This window comes from Chrysemys picta, chromosome 1 (genome assembly GCF_011386835.1).
Source record: "Chrysemys picta bellii isolate R12L10 chromosome 1, ASM1138683v2, whole genome shotgun sequence".
In the NCBI taxonomy this organism is placed as follows: domain Eukaryota; kingdom Metazoa; phylum Chordata; order Testudines; family Emydidae; genus Chrysemys; species Chrysemys picta.
This window is the reverse complement of record NC_088791.1, coordinates 342,126,045-342,144,960: the sequence shown is the minus strand read 5'-3', so window position 1 is coordinate 342,144,960 and position 18,916 is coordinate 342,126,045. Positions and strand designations below refer to the sequence as shown.

The 18,916-nt window shown below is 51.0% G+C and overlaps 1 protein-coding gene across 3 annotated transcripts in view; it reads right to left on the bottom strand.

Moving 5' to 3' along the window:
- P2RY2 (purinergic receptor P2Y2) overlaps positions 1 to 18,916 on the bottom strand; it is a 39,606-nt gene that overhangs the window by 7,935 nt on the left and 12,755 nt on the right. The window contains exons 1-2 of one of the 3 annotated variants that reach the window (XM_065581776.1): positions 17,059 to 17,308; positions 5,660 to 5,867 (exon numbers count right to left, since the gene is read on the bottom strand). The exons of 1 other annotated variant lie outside the window; for it this stretch is intronic. In XM_065581776.1, coding sequence (XP_065437848.1) covers positions 5,660 to 5,694 — 35 coding nt within the window. In that variant the 5' untranslated portion in view covers positions 5,695 to 5,867; positions 17,059 to 17,308. Of the gene's footprint in view, positions 1 to 5,659; positions 5,868 to 17,058; positions 17,309 to 18,916 lie in introns of those variants that run through there. One more of the 3 variants, XM_005310703.4, reaches the window with a different exon arrangement.

The window sequence follows — 18,916 nt, the reverse complement described above, 5'->3', positions numbered from 1 at the left end:
AACCACACCCACCATTTTGTTTCGTGAGCACCGTTTTGATGGTTAGACCATCCTGTGCCTTCTCTTTTGTATCTTTACCTCCACCACAGACCTGGATCCCTGAAGGTGTTGCTTGGTTGGGAGGGAACAGGCTGACTCGTGACTTTTCAGTGCTTGGGGTTTGCAACTCTGGCTCTAAACGTCCTGGTGCTAAAAGGCCAGCAGCGATGGAAGCATTGGCTATGCTTGTGCTCCCACCATGGCGGCCAATGGTGGCACTGCATTGGTACTTCCAAAGACGGGGAATTTTCCCCTGTAAAAACAGCATATACAAGGTCAAGAGTGCTCTCCCATTGACGGATTACTCCACCCAAATGAGAGGCAGAAGCTATATCAGAGGGAGAGCATCTCCCACCTACATTGTGCAGTGCAGACATCACTTTAAGTCGATGTAAGATACGTCACTTTGGGGGTTCACACCCCTGAGTGATGCAACTTACATCAACTTAAGCTGCGTCCATTGTTACGTGTATACCTGTATTAGCGGTCCGATAGAGTCTGTGGGATACTAGTACAGTGCTTTGTCGACAATAAACCTGGCTGGGTGCCTTCGCCCCTTAACAGATCTTGTGGTCATTTGGTGGTTCGCTCGAGGTCTGCCGTGCCAGCTGTCTGTGCAGGGGTAGCACACAGAGGGAACACACACACAGAGCCAAACATCTTTCAACATCTAACCACAGCGGCAATGTAGACAAGCCCCTTGTAGAAGCAGGTCACCAGAGAGCATAAGAATAATCAGCATGTGAATCGCACACAGGGGGAGTGCATGGGAATGACTGCATGCTAATGCCTGCATCATGGAAAATCTGCATCCTCTGAACCTCGAGGGCAGGGAAGGCACCAGGTGAGGCAGCTGGGTTCAATTACAGCTTTGCTTTCGGAGCAGAGCTCAGGGGAGCCGTGGGGAGATACGTATGTAAGTGTTACAGTCATTTTCTCTAGAGCTAGCTGGAGCAAGCCTCCTCCTTTATGCTTTTCTTCTGGAAAGGGCTGACGTAAACGCTGTCAGCCTCACCCTCGCTCTGACCCCTTTGCGGTGTAGAGAGGACCTAGACCCCCCACCGTTCTGCTCAGGGAGGGAATCCCTTGGCATGACAAGCCCTGCCATAAGGGGTGTGCTGAGAATACAGCTGGGGCTGCAGCATGCTGCACTGCAGAGTTTCCTGGCAGCATTGCATCCCATACAGCAGCCCTGGAAGGCTGCCATAACTTAGACAGGCCCCTGGGGTTGTCTAAATGACACTGGGGGCTACTAAAGTCTCTGGAGCAGCCCAGGATTGGGATGGTGTAAAAGTGGCTTAAAACTACCTTCGTCACCCCACTCCCAGCTCCAAGTTCCATGCTGTATCTGGCAGGGCCTAACCCTCGATGGCCAACGTGAGCTCCACTTCCAGAAGCCTAGGCAGACTCGGCCGAAGCGGAGTGCTCGTGCAGCTGACAGAAGCGCTTGAGTCTTGTCACCGGCCATCCTGAGGGCTTTACCTCCCACCACAGACAGTCCATGCGTGAAAGATGAGTAAAGAAGGGGAATTCAGTCCGGAATCGGAAGAGAGATAATGAGACCCACCCTGAGTAGAGTACCGAAGACTAGAGGTGAATGAGCGAAAGGGCCCAGCTGACTGGGATGTGGATACGGCTCAGACACTGCTGGTACACATCGTACCTAACAGGAGGGTTGCCACCTTTCTAATTGCTGGTAATCTGTGGCCTCGCCCCTGCCCTATAGAATCATAGATTACCATGTTTGGAAGATACCTGAGGAGGTCATCTAGTCCAACCCGCTGCTCAAAGCAGGACCAATCCTCAACTATTTTTTTTTGCCCCAGATCCCTAAATGATCCCCTCAAGGATTGAACTCACAACCCTGGGTTTAGCAGGCCAATGCTCAAACCACTGAGCTATCCCTCCCCAAGGCTCTGCCCTGTCACTCACTCCCCTCCCACCCCCCAGTCGCTTGCTGGCTCGTCCCAAGGAACCTGTCTGCAGTTAGGAGGCAGCCCTGTCTGGGCAGGGATTGGCATGGGTTAATGGCCCGGCCCCTTCCCTCACCCTGCAGCAACCCAACTTTTGGTTTGGGTGCCATTTAGGGGTGCCAGGTCCCCGAAATCCAGGCACCTAAATGGCACCCCGACACAGAAGCCCAAAACTGAACTGTCCGGGTAAAAACCGGCCAGGTGGCAACCCCATCGAACAGAGCTGCTCACACACACCCTCACGCACAGCATCATTTCTGCTCGCCAGCTCCAGAATGGTATTCTCATCGGACGCATGTCTTGTCAGAAATGGCGGGTTACATTTAACCCCAAATATCAGCAACCCGGTAAAATGAGGAAGGATCGCGTCTGCTCTGGACATCTTTCCTGTTCAGAGCCAAACCTCTCCTGAGCATGGTGCCCCCCGCCCCATTACATACGCCATGTGCCAAAGGGCCCCACATCTCAGCGCCGATGGCTTCCATGCTGTTGTATCTCTTGCTCTTTACACAAAACATGTCCAGGAGCCAAACAGTCACAGCTGGGTCCCCAGTACACACAGGCCAGGTATAGCTGCTCTGTAATAACCGAGCCTACACATTCACTCTGAATGTAAAAAGTATGTGAGAGTTCGTAAGATGTCACAATAACAGCTGTTGAGGGGAAAAGAGATAAAAGGGAGACAGATTAAATGAGTCTAAACAAAATGCCCTGCTGATATGATTCAAGGACTCGGTTGGTGTTGGACTTAATCAACAAGAAAATGTGGGTCCGGAAATTAATGAACCAAAATGGGTGTGTTGGATATTAGGCCTACGCGAGGGACAAAATAATGAGAGGATGGGCTAATCCACCCACCACTGCCTTTTGGGTGCTTAAAGAAAGAGACTTTGGGGAGGGAATGGGAAGAACAGACAGAGGCATGGTTACTACCCCCACCAGTTCCTGGGACCTGGGCCTTCATTGTGCTCGTCCTGAGAGATGTCGTGACCAGACCAGGCCAGAGAGAGGGACCCAGCTGACATCACCCCCGCTACCAGCTCCTCCCGCTGATTCCCAACCACCACCTGAGATGAAACAGGACCAGACATCAACAACCACAACAGCAGCAGCTCCAGCTCATCTCAACTTCTCTTTTACCCAACAGAACAGTTATTACCATCTTACTGTTGGACAGTGGCTGGGTTATGTTAACACCTTTGGCCCATTGATTCCGTGTCATTTAACACAATGCTGCGCTGGCTGCTTCTAAATACAGAACACCGTGAGCACCACTAGATTCCGGTATTGCATTCCTCATTGGTCCATAACACAGGTACAGCTTCAACATCGCTCCCAAGCTGGACACCCCTGGTCATAAGTCGCTCCCTCCCCTCGGAGCTGAATGTGCTGCTTCCATAGGCCAGGGAAGACCAGAAGAAAATCAAATCCAGTTCTCCCATAGAATAGCAGAGCACTCACTAGGCTGCCCTGAGGCCAGCCCAGCGGTAGGGCACAGAACTGGGTGCTGATGGATTAACCCATGGGGTGAATCTGGACAAGCCACTGAACTGCTCTGAGCCCCAGGATCACTGTTTTACAAGGGGGGCGGGAATGATACTTTGTACAGCACTTTGAGGTCTACACATGAAAAGTGCTCTACTCAGTGTGCATTTAGCATTGCTTCTCGGTGTTGTTATTAACTGGTGTATTTGCATACTATTGCCCCCTGCCGGCTGGACTTGGACCTACTTAAGTATCGGTGGCTATGTCGCCATCTACTGGCTGACCTAAAAGGAGGGTATAAGACTTACATCTAGCGGCTGCTAATGCAGTGTCTCCATTAGCACAGGTAGTTTTTTGAGCTGAGGGCTTGAGGTTTTTTCCCTCGTGCCACATGAGGGCAGGTTAGTTGATGAGTGGAGAGTTACATACCCAAATACTGTAAAGTGAGCCCATAGTGGACTTGCTCTTTGGCTTGGCCATATAATTATGGAGAACACCACCGGCACACACTGTTGTATTGTTATTTAGTGTCGTAATGTACATTTCTTTTTGCAACACGAAGCTAGTTGGTTGGTGGGTCTGGAGAGCTGCCCCCCTTCTCTCCTTTTGTTGGAACAAATGCCCTAAATTCCTAAGACAAAACCTGCTGTGTCTCTTTGGGCTCCTGACTGTCTGACCCCCGCCCACATCCCTCTTCAGCTGCACCCACATCCTACTTCAGATGCACTGACTGATTGCATGGGAGCGACAGCCAAGCAATGCAAGGACACAAAAGGGAGCAGGTTGACCTTTCCCCAGAGGCAGAGCAAGGACTGGGAGTGGGATGGAAGAATGTCAGTGTGTGCGTATGACACATCAAGCACTGACCAAGACCGGGGACAGGGCAGAGGGGAGGGACCAGAGGGAAACACGGCATTCTCCTTTCCCACCATGGCAAATGTTGATCTCAGTTATGCCTCGTGAAAATTCACTGACTCCCAAAAGCAAATCCAGAGCGAATCCATTGGCTTCTTTCATGACCCTCCAAAGGGTCAGGATGGGCAGCTGTTCCTGTCACATCTGGCACTGGCCACTGCTGGTGATGGGATGCTGGACTAGATGGATCACTGGTCTGAGCCAGTCTGGCAGCTCCTATGTTCCCTCTTCGGTCCTAGTCAATAGATAGGTCAGACATCTAGGGAAGCCTGTGAGATGCTATTGACTTCAGTGCCAGAAAAACACTGATGACACCCAGCCCTACATCTCCTGTCACGTGCAGACGGTGTTGACTCCGGAACCTGAATGGGACAAGCCCCTGGATGAAGAGCAGCTGGATAAAATCCCCAGGCAAGAGGGAGAGAAGGAAATACTATGAAGAACTGGCTGAAGCCAAAGCCAACCTCTGTCTCAAGGGCATCTGCTCTTCACTTGAAAAGGTGGAGCACAGCAGCAGGGTCCTGTTGGACTCCTCAGAGCTCCTTGACACCCACAGCGCAATGCTGCCTTCTGCCTGTGGCTTGCCGGGAGGCTGTACCCCTTGCTGCTGATTGAAGATCTAGCCGCAGTGACCCACACGCTCACTACCTCCAGCCCTGGTGATTGCATCTGGACTGCTTGCTCTGTGGGGAGGGAAGTGAGCACCATCAGGAAACGCCAACTTGTCCAGCATGCAGCAGCCGATGTTATGCATAGGGCAGTATGTCAGGAGCACATCCCTCACATGCTTCCCAGGTTCATCTGGCTATCTCTGCAGTACCGGATCAGCTGCCAGGTCCCGGGGTTAACGCACGTGCAGTAGCCTGAGCCCTACCTCTTAGACTGCCTCTCCTTTTGCAAGCTATGGACATCAGGAACGATCTAGCTGGCAAAGCCCAGGGTGTAGCAGCTCTCAGAGACATTCCTGGCAGTAGGCTCTGGGCTTTGGGACACCACCCATCCAGAAAGCGGAACGGGCCCAAGATCAAAACACCTCAAGAATGAAAGCAGTGAGCCACCTCCTGAGACTTGGCTTCACGCAACAACTACTCCACTAGCCCATGTATAATAGACACACGTCTATTATACAAGTATATATGATACCTCCTTCGGCAACATGAATGGAGGGAAGGAGCTTATCAGCCCTGGTTAGATGTATATAGTTCTGTTACTGTATCTGGATACGGTGATGGAGGCAATATATTTACCTAGACAGATAGGAGTTGTTCTGTATCGACGCCATTGCACCCGAGATCAGGATCTGTTGACTGACTCCTGGCTTCAGGTCCACCGGCACATAGCAGACTACTGCTCCACAGGCATCTGCTTGGCTCTCAGCAGCAGCCCACAGACACAGCTGCAATTGTCGCTCTGAAGCACTTGCGTGGTTAGCCTAATGTTCTCCCGAGGAAGGTCCTGAAATTAACCAGAAACAAAATCCTCATTACTAGGAGGTGAACGTCGGGGCAAGTACTATTCCGTCTGCCCCGGAGGGCGCACGGTGGAAATGATTCAGTGTGTGGGAGTCAAATAGCACTGAGTTTTCAAGAGAAAACATCCTACACACACACACACACACACACATTAGAATGGACTAGTGGCTGACAAAGTCTGTCACGTCAGTCCTGTTTCTTCCATAGAACGAAAAAGGGGCAGCGTTGCAATAAAAGTAAGTTTCGGGCCAACTCTTAAACAGGGAAGTGAAACGATTCGAGTGCAGCCAAATCCATGTTCACCATGGTCTCGGGAAAGCAAGGATTACAAAATAGGCTTCATGTTTCTCTGCAATAATTTCAAAGGGACGGTATGGGGGAGTTTAGGACCCAGGTTTAGGTTCTGTTTAAATAAAAAGAATCCCAAACCAGTGTGACTAAAACTGCTGTGGGCTGTTTGGAAATGTCGAAGGAGGCGGGCCTTTCATGAGTTTAAACTTTGGACACCCAAACAGAGTAGCCTTGTGCTGATGCAGATGAACCAGAAAGTGAAACTGACTAGACACAATGGGCCAAATGCTGCTCGTGGCAACACAAATGCAGCTCCTATTGGTTCCAGTGGAAATTATACCCATAACCAAGAGCAGAATGGAGCCCAGGACGTGAATCTAACGTCACTGTCCAAGCTACAGACAATGCAGAATGTGAACTAGATCAGTGCTACATTGTAACGAGTCCATTTGATGTCTTAAAATTACTTCACTTCTAATAATCTAAGGACATTTTCAAATATAATAAATAATATAATCCCTAAAGTAACAATACTTCCTTTCTCCCACTGCCGTATGTATTAAGATTGTGACTGATTCTCATTTACATTACTCTGACAGTGTAAAGGGATCTTAGGGCTGGTCTACACTGCGGGGGGGATCGATCTAAGATACGCAACTTCAGCTACGCGAATAGCGTAGCTGAAGTCGAAGTATCTAACATCGAATTACCGGGGGGTCCACACGGCGCAGGATCGACAGCCACGGCTCCCCTGTCGACTGCGCTACCGTCGCTAGCTCCAGTGGAGTTCCGGAGTCGATGGGGAGCGCGTTCGGGGATCGATATATCGTGTCTTAACGAGACGCGATATATCGATCCCCGATAGATCAATTACTACCCGCCGATCCGGCGGGTAGTGAAGACGTACCCTTAAAGTAGTAACTTTACACCCATTCACACCCACCTGAGGGCCCCTATCCGCTCCCAGAGCAGTGCTAAGGAGCGTTGGTGTAAATGAGAAGGAGACCTGTACGCTGTTTAGGGCAGGGACTGTCTCTTACCACCTGTCTACAATAATAAAGCCTCTGTCTTTGGTTGAAAGCTTGAGGTGCTCCTGCAATAACAGTAGATCAAGTGAGACACCTAACTCCCTCGTTAGACATCTAAATAAGGGTGACCTAATTCATAGAATTGTTTAAAGGAGTACTCATAGAATATCAGGGTTGGAAGAGACCTCAGGAGGTCATCTAGTCCAACCTCCTGCTCAAAGCAGGACCAATCTCCAGACAGATTTTTGCCCCAGATCCCTAAATGGGCCCCTCAAGGATTAAGCTCACAACCCTGGGTTTAGCAGGCCAATACTCAAACCACAGAGCTATCCCAAGGAGCTGATTACCCACAATTCCTAGTGAAGTCAGCGGGCGGCTGTGGGTGCTCAGCCATCACTGGAAGCCAGTCAGCTTTTATTTGGGCACCTAAGTACATATGTAGATGCCTAACTCTAGAGACGGCTCATTGGGATACTTTCATTAGTAACGCAAAGATTAGAAGTTATTTTAATTGTTCTTTTCAGCTGGTTTCTGGTCCAGTTAGCGCCTAGGATCTAATGTGGGCTAGTGACTAGGGCCCTGGATTGGAAGCCAAGAGAACTGATCCCAGTCTAAGGAGATCTAAGGAGATCCCTGGCTCAGCGACTAACCCCCTTGGGATGGAGCAGAGAGGCCCCACATTGGCAATGAGGGGGTTAAGGAGGCTGACAGTTTCCTCACTGGCACTCAAAGGGTTAGGCCTGTGGACCCAGTTGGCCTCACCCTGCTTCCCCTGCAAGGGGAGATAAAAGGAGAGGGCCTCGCTTGGGTGAGTGCTGACCAGGAAGGAGGCTGGAGCTCTGCTTCTCTGGGGGAAGGAGGGGAGGCTCGTTGCAACCCAGAGCCGGAGCTCGCTGGTCAGCCAGATCCCCTCTCCTGGAAGGGAGGCCCTGACTGTTTTGGAAACCAGCCCTGACTAGAAGGGCAGGGCACCACAGAAGAGGTGTGAGATGGCCGTGGCTTTGAGTTGGGTTTCTTTTTGTTCCTGATTACCGTTGAACTTCAGCGCCCAAAAGAGGGTAGGACTGAAGGCACCACGACCCTGACCTCGGAGTGACTGACCCTGACGACCCTGGCCTCGGGATGATGGAAACAGACCAATGGAGACCTGCAGCAGAGCAAGCTGTGTCCTTGAGGACAGCGAGGGGGCACTGGCCTGGCAACCTCACCCCTGTGTGATCCTGAGCGTGTCACTTCATCTGTCTGTGTCTTTTGCTCCCCTTCCTACGTGGAATGTTAGCTCTTCGGAGCAGGGACCGTCTCTCTGGGTTTGTACAGCACCGTAGGGTCCTGAGGTGTTACCTGTCAGCTCTGCGTTCTTGGGGAACCAGGGCGCAGTACCCAGCTTGTCTGACTCATGAAAGACCTTCCCCATCCCCCGGCCTCTGCTTGAACCAAAACCGATCAGAAGACAGACTTACAAAAAGCAATGAAAAGGCCGTGGGGAGGACACCTAAACCCCTCTGGAAAAGGGTGACAGGATTGAAGCAACTCCCCTAGCCTCATTTGCATCGAAGATGGGTCAAGGAAGCATCTCCATTAGCACACAGAATGGAGAACAGAGATTCCAAGGCAAGAACCACACTGAACTCTGGGACCAGAAAGGCAGGGAAGCACTGCATGATGGGGGATCTCTGCTCCAGATGTTAATGAGCCCACGCCTGCACACACCCAGGTCAGGAGTTATCAGACCAATTCTAGTAATAAATCCTTTATTGGTATCCAAAATAGTGAAACTCCCTAATTGCATTGTGAGCTCCCTCCAAGGAAGACCTCCCAAAGCCAGGAATGATCAGCTCCCATTGTCTAGCCTGAACAATACTACTTTGGTATTCTCCCTTGAGCCATCAGTTTACCCATAAACAAATCTAGTGTTCTCCCTTGAACCATTGTTGTTTCTCTACAAAAACCCCTACCCACATTCAAGTAAGTGTTCTGATGCCTGGATCCAAAATCTGCATCAGTTCCACTGGGACTTCATCTTCTCCTGACTGATTGTGCTGGGGGCTCTGCCTGTCTCCAGCACTTCGGACCCTCAGCTACCACCACCACCCGGGACCCCCGACCAGTTCAAGCTTCACGTAGTGGTGAGAATCCGGCTCTCTGTTTCTCTCTCTCTCTAGGTATAGCCTTCTGACCCTCACTTGTGTGATCAGTTATAGTTTTCTAAACCTGACTTTTATAATCAAATTTAAGTTAGATTTAATATTATAACTGTTCTGTTTGTTTGTCTCCCCTATGGTTATTACCTGGCAATAAATAACTTTCATGATTAAGCTGGTTGCCTCTCTCTCTCTCTCTCTCTCTCTCTCTCTCCCCCTCGTGGGTGTTTTTTGGTTTCCTCATTCGCTCTGCAGCAACGCTCCTTGTACCTCAGCTAAAAGATCCCTGCAGCGCCCAAAAATCCTGTGGGGTTTGCTGCTCAAGTGGGTTACTACCAGAACAATTGTAATGTGAAAGTGGGGATAGGGACGTGCTGAACCTGGGACATACGAGGGTGGCAGCTTGGAAGTGCTGCTCTACACACCCTGCTGAGTCCAGGGACCTATAAGGGGTCAGCTTGGGAGTGCTGATTAACCCAGTCCTCTGAGATGCGCTCTGTGTGTGTGTGTGTTTGTCTGAGCTGGAAGAACCCAGCCCCGGGGAGCCTAGGTCCTGCAGGATAGCTCCACTGGGAGGGAACCTGCAGCAGGGAGAAGTAGAGCTCCATATGAGAACACAAGTGACACAAGCAGTATTGATAGAAGTACAGAACCGCCCCCCCCCCCAGAAAAGTAACCCTAATAAATAAGTATACCCCAAAGTAATGGGCAAAGCTAGTAACAGAGGTTTGCCTGTGGACCCAGTTGCCTGTGACCCAGGGGTCTTTCTGCAACTGTAATAATAATAAATTCTCAGTTAGGTGTAAATCCAGAGTAATTCCCTGGACTTCACTGTCACTAAACCTGTGTCACTGAGAGCAGAATCTGGCCTGGTACCTGCAAATGCTGTTACTGCGATCTTTGAGCGTAAGGCTAAAAACATCCACAAACCATGTTCAATTTATAGCAGTTCCATTAATGTCTCCCTGTAAAACACAGACCCAGATAACACGGTGTCTTCTCTGCTTTAATTTGCAGTACTTTGGTGCCATATGAGGAACTATCTGAGCCCTGGGAACCAAGCAGCCTGCATGTTTTCTTCCTCTTCCGAGACCACAAGTAACCCAAAGAAAATATTCAGAAAGCTCTGACATTGCACAGCCCTCTGGACAGGAGAAGCAAGAGTTGGGGGTAAGTTAATTTGGGTTATGTGGCTCCGTCAGGGACCTGAGCATGTTCCAGTAGTTCCTGCTCATTAGATTTATACAGAGGAGCATCCTCAGACCAAACTCCACCATGTCAATCCTCAGCTCATGCTCATCTCTACTGCAAGAGGCTATGTGGGTTGGACTACAGAGCCTGCCTTACCCTTACAGCTGCCGGTTCTCTGAATCCACCGACTATAGAGAGCTGGGCCCAGGCTGCAAAGTTAGATCCCGACTTTCCCAAAGTTCAGGCTGTTTTGATCTGGCCACTCTTGCCTGCTGCAGCCACCATCACATCTCCCTCAACTAGTACTGCTCCTTGGACAGAACGCTCAGCCATGCTACCGTCTCCTCCTGTTTCAAGTCCTGTGGTTCCTTCTTTTCTGGACTCTCCAAGTCCTTCCCTGCAATTTCAATGAGCCCTTCCCCTGCAATCTCCTCCTCTTGGGTCCCTTTGACACTGACCTCGCCTCATGCCACCCACTCCGAAATAATTCTTGCCTGTTGCTTCAAGTCCCCGTCCAACCTCCAGCCCCCTCTCCGGGTCACACCTCTATCATGCTGTGCATCCTATTCATACCTCTTCTCCTTGATCAGACACCCCCTGCCTGTATCTCTAACCTGCCCTCCTTGCGATTTCCTCCCCCCCACACCCCAACACACTGCTCCACCAAGGGCACTATCCTCAATGCTCCTTTTGTCTAACATCTCTGTGCCTTCCTCCATGCAATGGCCACCCAAAATCTGTTTCTCTGCACTCCACCCTTTCCTCATTCAATTCGCTCCCAAAAATTCTCACCTCGGCATAGTCCCCTACCAAAATGAGGCATATAAAAAATCCATACCATCCAGACATATGTCTGTCTAACCTGACATCTGCAGAGCCTTATCGGTAGCCTGTGTCCCTTCCCAGCCATCTCCTTCCCAGGGGTATGTTCCCTCTGGGCAAGTCCAGCACTTAGATTCTAAACTATTCAGGGCAAGCACCTGTCTCTCCTGTGTCTCCTGTGAAGTATCTAGTGCACGTGTGAATGCTTTATAATAATAATTGTCTGAATTGTCCAATGACTCATTTTCTCTAATGTACCTGGAAGGAGTAGCTCATTGCCTTTGTCATGGGAAAACCTTCATTTTCTTCCTGTCCATTTCAGAAACCCTCCTCATCTCCATGACCCTCCATGGACTTATCCACCTCCCCCACTCCCCATGTGACCTCATCTCCCTGACCCTCCATGGACTTATCCACCTCCCCCACTCCCCATGTGATCTCATCTCCATGATCCTCCATAGACTTATCCACCTCCCCCACTCCCCATGTGACCTCATCTCCCTGACCCTCCATGGACTTATCCACCCACCACAAACCCCACTATCTATGTGACCTCCTGGAGCCAGTTTCTTACCCTTATTGTCCCTTTTCTTTCTGTTCCCACTGGGCCCCTCCACAGTTGAGAGGGTGGGGGCAGTAGCTTAATCTCTGCACTGGCTTCATTAACAGGAACAGCCTCCCTACCTCTGGCTATTTTCAGGTCCCTTCTCATCTCTCTACGCTAGGGTGCCTGTCTTCTCCAATAAACCAATCAGATCCTACCCAGAGGGCCTTGCACTTTTCCCTGCTGCTCAGCCTTTCTCCCCAACAATTGGCTATCGGCCGCTGCTCTGCACCTCTACAGATCCTTGCAGGGTGCAATGCAGTTCACTTGCATTTGCATGCACAGAACTGTCAGCTGGGGTGAGCTACTGGGAGACACGTTCCTCCGACAGAGGCAAAGGAATAAGTGGCACTGTGGAACTGACCCCCACCAGCCCTTTCCTCTCCCTGCTCTGTAGCTCCTATCTGGCGCCGTACACTACAAACAAACCCAGCAGACTCTAATGCTAGGGGTGAGACGCGTCTCTGGCGGCAGCTGGCTTTTGGGCTGCTTTCGAGCAAGAGTGCCCCCAAGGCCAAGCGGCAGTGCAGGGGGAGCATATGCACCATGGGTGCTGAGCTTAATGCGGGCTGGCTGGACACAGATTCTCCCTCTGCAAACAGCCCCATTTGTTTCGTTGGGACTAACAGCACAGCGAGATGCTTCTCAGTGTGAGCAAAGGTGTCGGACCCTGGCCCTGGGTGTTCGAGAGGGCTTGGTCCGAAGCTCATTGAAGTCGATGGACATTTTTCCATTGACTTCAGTGGCCAGAGTGCATTAAACACCCCACTCCCAAAACTGAACAGAGGCCTTTGTCGGTCCAGCAATCTCACAGGCACAGGGGAAGGGGAGAGGGGAATCTGGTTCTTTTTTGCTGCTCTCCTTCTTAATTCCCACCCCCACCTCCTGCCAAAGCCCTGCCCTCTAATTCCCCAGCATGCACTGGGGCTGGCACTTGCCCACAGGAGCAAATCTTGCACCCTGCACACGGGGAGCCTGGAGCTGGTGGAACAGGTACAGTTCTGCAGCAGGGAAGGAGGAGGCAATGTCTGGGCAGTGCAGCTCAGCTCTGCCGGGGCTCCCCGCACAGTGTGGAGGTCCAGGCAGGCAGGCTGTGGGATGGGCCAGTGGAGCTCAGCTCCCTCATGGAGCAGGGGTCTGGAATCAGAACATGCAGGAGCCCCTGGGTGATAGTCCTGTGCTCAGACCTCACCTCTTGCCAAGGAAGCACGTTTGAAATAAGCCAGACCCGGCCGCTAAGGCTCCTCCCTTGCAAGCACCTGCAAAGGGCTGGGCCTGGGCGGCTTCCAGCACCGTGGGAGGAGGGCTTTGCTCATGGCTTTGCAGACTGTTTAGTGCCTGCTTGGAATAACGTAGATTTCCATTCTAAAGAGCACTTCCACTCTCCATGAAAAGTGGAATTTTAAGGACCATATGCTGCTTGTTGTTGGCTTTTTGTTTGCTTGTTTTTTTAAACATTTAACCCAGGATTTGTTTTTCTGCAACAGAATGTAGTGGAAGCTGATCTGCTCTTGGAGACAAAACACAGCAAACAAAGGAGAGCGCTCTACCAACGCGCCTATGCTCTGTGCTCCAACCCCCTTCCCCTGCCCTTCCCCACCCTGCCACCTGCAGAAAAGCCATTGGTAGTTTTAGATGAGACTCCCCAGGCATATCATGGCAAATGACTGTCTTTTAAAATGCTGTGCTCGGCTTTGGATGGCTACAGTATTCTTTGTTCATGACCTGTCCTAAAATTATGTGCACGGTGGCCGCATGCCCTTAAACATCTGCCATCCCCACCCCCAGAGATGGCTGCATTTCAATAGCTCCCGTAAGCTTGGGCAATCCATTTCACCACGCTGTGCCTCAGTTTACCCGTCTCAGGGGAATGTTGTAAGGACAATTGACATTTGGAAGACATTCTGATTGGATTACCGTACATGTTGTACATTGCTTAGCACTCGACCCTTGTTCTGCGAGTCTGGCCCAGTGTTTATCAAGGCCTTACGGAGGGTCATGGCTCACTCGAGTTTAAAAAGCAACAGCGAGTCCTGTGGCACCTTTAAGACTAACAGATGTATTGGAGCATAAGCTTTCGTGGGTGAATACCCACTTCGTCAGACGCAGTCAGATGCAACAAAAATGATTGGAGGGCAACAAAAATGATTAGGGGTCTGGAGCACATGACTTATGCGGAGAGACTGAGGGAATTGGGATTGTGTAGTCTCCAGAAGAGAAGAATGAGGGGGGATTTGATAGCTGCTTTCAACTACCTGAAGGGGGGTTCCAAAGAGGATGGAGCTCGGCTGTTCTCAGTGGTGGCAGATGACAGAACAAGGAGCAATGGTCTCAAGTTGCAATGGGGGAGGTCCAGGTTGGATATTAGGGGGAAAAAATTCACTAGGAGGGTGGTGAAACACTGGAATGCGTTACCTAGGGAGGTGGTGGAGTCTCCTTCCTTGGAGATCTTTAAGGCCCGGCTTGACAAAGCCCTGGCTGGGATGATTTAGCTGGGAATTGGTCCTGCTTTGAGCAGGGGGTTGGACTAGATGACCTCTTGAGGTCCCTTCCAACCCTGATATTCTATGATTCTATGATTCACCCACGAAAGCTTATGCTCCAATACATCTGTTAGTCTTAAAGGTGCCCCAGGACTCTCTGTTGCTTTTTACAGATCCAGACTAACACGGCTACCCCTCTGATACTCGAGTTTAAAAGCGTTTGCCAGTCTGCTCCATGAAGAAGGCGGCGTGAGGAGTCACTGGAGAAAGGTGGCGCATGAAGCCCCAGATGGCTGCCTCTGCTTCCCCAGGCAGAGGGGACAAAAACCAAAGGGGAAACCTCAAGCTCTGCCCCTGCTGCCATCAGCAGGAGTTGTAGCATGGACTCCATGGAGCAAGTTCAGGCCCTAACAAGCACTAGTAACTCCTGGTCTCAGTGTCGAAAACTTCTGAGGGGAAGATCCAAGGGCAGAAGCATTTGGGGAGGCCCCTGGTAGCACAGCCGAGGCACAGGGCCTCCATCTGGAGGAATCCCCGGGTTGTGGGGGGCTGGACGCACTGATTGGCCAACAAAGGGCAAACCCCATCCCAGCCTCATGCTGGGGAAACCCCACGAGAGGAGTGTGAGTTTCCTTTCACCTGTGCAAGATGTTATCACAGAGGAGACTGGGTCACCACAGAGCTCTCCGCAGTGGGTGGGGTTGCCAGGCGTCTGGTTTTCAACTGGAACGCCTGGTTGAAAAGAAACCCTGGTGGCTCCAGTCAGACCAGGCCACTAAAAGTCCAGTCAGTGGTGCAATGGGGCTAAGGCAGGCTCCCTGCCTGCCCTGGTTCTGCATGGCTCCCGGAAGTAGCCAGCAGGTCCGGCTCCTAGGCACAGGGGTGCCCACAGGGGCTACGCGTGCTGCCCCTGCCCTGAGCACCGGCACTGGAGCTCCCATTGGCTGGAAACTGCGGCCAATGGGAGCTACAGGGGTGGTGCCTGCAGGCGCAGGCAGTGTGCACAACTCCCTGGCCCCTCCACCTAGGAGCCTGACATGCTGGCTGCTTCAGGGAGCCGTGTGGAGCCAGAGCAGGCAGGCAGCCTGCCTTAGCCCCGCTGTGCCATGGACCGGGAGTCACCTGAGGTAAGCGCTGCCCAGCCAGAGCCCACACCCCAAACCCACTCCCGCACCCCAACCCTGTGCCCCAGGATGGAACCCCCTTCTGCATCCTAATTCCCTCCCAGAGCCTGCACCCCAACTCCCTGCTCCAGCCCTGAGCCCTCTCGCACACTCAAACTCCCTCCTAGAGCCCGCACCCTACATCCCCTCCTGCACCCCAACCTGAGTGAGGGTGGGGGAGAGCGAGCGATGGAGGGGGGAGATGGAATGAGTGGGAGCAGGGCCCCAGAGAAGGGGTGGGGTAGGGGCAGGGCCTCAGGCGGGGAAGGGGACAGGGCAAAGGTATTCGGTTTTGTGTAATTAGCAAGTTGGCAACCCTAGCAGTGAAATGTCCAGCAGGATATTGGCCCTGCACTGGGGGCTCAGCGTGGCCGTCTGTGGCCTCTGGTGGTCCCCACATTAGTGTTGTTGGTGTATCTAGAGCATACCCATTGTTGGGCACTCAGGGGCGCCCTCCCCGCCCGAATTTCGTACTGGAAGTCTGTTCTGGCCTCAGATGGAGCTCTTAACAGCAGCACACCCTGAATGTGAAATGTGATGATTTCTGGGCTGCTCCCAGCTTCCGCCCTTGGGGGCAGGAAGCTTGTTTATAAACAGAGGCAGGGTGATTAAGATAACAAAAGGCTAAGGATCATTAGATGATCCTGAAAGCATTGCCAGGCGCTCCACGTAAAAGATAGGAAACAAAGGGTAGGAATAAATGGCCAATTTTCAGAATGGAGAGAGGTAAATAGTGGTGTCCCCCTGGGGTCTGTACTGGGACCAGTCCTATTCAACATAAATGATTTGGAAAAAGGGGAAAACAGTGAGGTGGCAAAATTTGCAGATGGTACAAAACTACTCAAGATAGTTAAGTCCAAAGCTGACTGCGAAGAACTACAGAAGAATCTCACAAAACTGGGTGACTGGGCAACAAAATGGCAGATGAAATTCAATGCTGATAAATGCAAAGTAATGCACATGGCACAATATAATCCCAACTATACATATAAAATGATGGGGTCTAAATTAGCTGTTACCACTCGAGAGAAAGAGCTTGGAGTCATTGTGGGTAGTTCTCTGAAAACATCCACTCAATGCACAGCGGCAGTCAAAAAAGCGAACAGAATGCTGGGAATAATTAAGAAAGGGATAGAAAATAGGACAGAAAATATCATGTTGCCTCTATATAAATCCACGGTATGCCCACATCTTGAATACTGCGTGCAGATGTGGTCGCCCCATCTCAAAAAAGATATATTGGAATTGGAAAAGGGCAACAAAAATGATTAGGGGTATGGAATAGCTTCCATCTGAGGAGAGATTAAAAAGACTGGGACTTTTCAGCTTGGAAAAGAGATGACTTAGGCTAGGTCTACACTACGAGGGGGGAGAGGAGGAGTCGACCTAAAATACGCAACTTCAGCTACGAGAATAGCGTAGCTGAAGTTGCGTATTTTAGGTCGACTTACCTGGCTGTGAGGACGGCGGCGAGTCGACCTCTGCCACTCCGCTGCCGCACCGCTGTCGACTCCGCTTCCGCCTCTTGCCGCGATGGATTTCTGGAGTCAACGGCAGAGCCATCGGAGATCGATTTTATTACATCTTCACTAGACGCGATAAGTCGATCCCCAATAGATCGATTGCTACCCGCCGATCCGGCGGGTAGTGAAGACGTGCCCTAAGAGGGGATATAATACCGGTCTATAAAAGTGAATGAAGTGAAAAAATTGAATAAGGAAATGTTATTTACTCCTTCACATAACACAAGAACTAGGGGTCACCCAATGAAATTAATAGGCCGCAGATTTACAACAAACAAAATAAAGTATTTCTTCACAGTCAACCTGTGGAACTCATTTCCAGGGGATGCTGTGAAGGCCAAAACTATAACAGGGTTCAAAAAAGAACTAGATGATAATATGGAGGATAGGTCCCTCAATGGCTATTAGCCAGGATGGGCAGGGTTGCAACACCATGCTCTGAAGTGTCCCTAGCCTCTGTTTGCCAGAAACTGGTAATGGGGGACAGGATGGATCACTCGATTATTGCCTGTTCTGTTCATTCCCTCAAAGGCACCTGGCATTGGCCACTGTCGGAAGACAGGATACTGGGCAAGATCAACCATTGGTCTGACTTCGTATGGCCATTCTGATGTTCTTATATATAACCCAGATGTATTTGCCCCCCACTGTAACCCACTAGACCCCACTCCTCTCCCTGAACTGGAATAGAACCCGGGAGTCCTGACAGGGTCTCTCTCTCCACAGAGTTAGTAACAAAGTAAGAATATACATTAAAATTTTAAACCTAACCAGGGTCCCTTTAATGACTTTGCCACAAGATGTCCGAACATGTTTGTATTAGAGCTGAGAGGGTCTAATAATTATTTAATTTTCTTTCTGTCAGCTAATTGCTAAGTTATCGGCCAAAAAAATTAGAGTTTTCAGGTGTCTGGGTAGCCTACCAAAAACTGAAATGGCATCCCTGGGGTGTTATCAGAGAGCTGAGATGTCCAAGTCCCACCTCTAGTAAAATGCCTCAACCCTTTCTACTGTTTAAAAGAACTTTCCCTCTGCTACCGGGGCACCTTGGAGAATGGGGGCTGCAGATGTGCCATGAAGTAAGGAGATGCTTGGGGGCAGCAGCAGACAGCTATTTCCTCCTGTGCTCAGTTCCACAGGAGTGAAGCAGCTGGCTTGGGTATGGAAGAGACCTACCCCCATGCCTGGAGCTGTAGGGAAGTTGGGATCAGGACCTATCTATGGGGCCCTCCCTTCCCATGCTCAAGAAGTGAGGTGAGGGACTTTCCTTCCATGCATGGAACACGGGAGCCAGAGGAAAGGGTATTGGTCTCCTCCATGCACAGAGCCAGTTTGGGGCTCCTTGAGCATTTGCGGGAATCATAGAATCATAGGACTGGAAGGGACCTCAAGAGTTCATCTAGTCCAGTCCCCTGCACTCATGGCAGGACTACGTGTTAAAGGGAAGGAGGGAGCAGGCGAGGCAGGGACAATGTGGCCATCGCAGCAAGCGCTGCAAGAATCCCAACCAAGCAGATGTTCTAAAAACCATGACCTCCTGGCCCAAGGCACAATGGAGCGACCCCTAATGCTTGGGCGATGTCTGAGTGCAGATATCTGCCTGGATAAAGCTCTGGTGATGCTGGATTGACAGCCCTGGAGAATAAAACCCAAAGTTTCTCCACAGAACAGGGCCAGCACAGGGTAGCCAGGCCTACCGCTCCCGCCAGTGTGCTTCCCCCGTCCTGGGGGAGCACAGTAAGCAATGAGCTCTGTATTGTGTCCGACGGTCCCTACATTTCTCCGA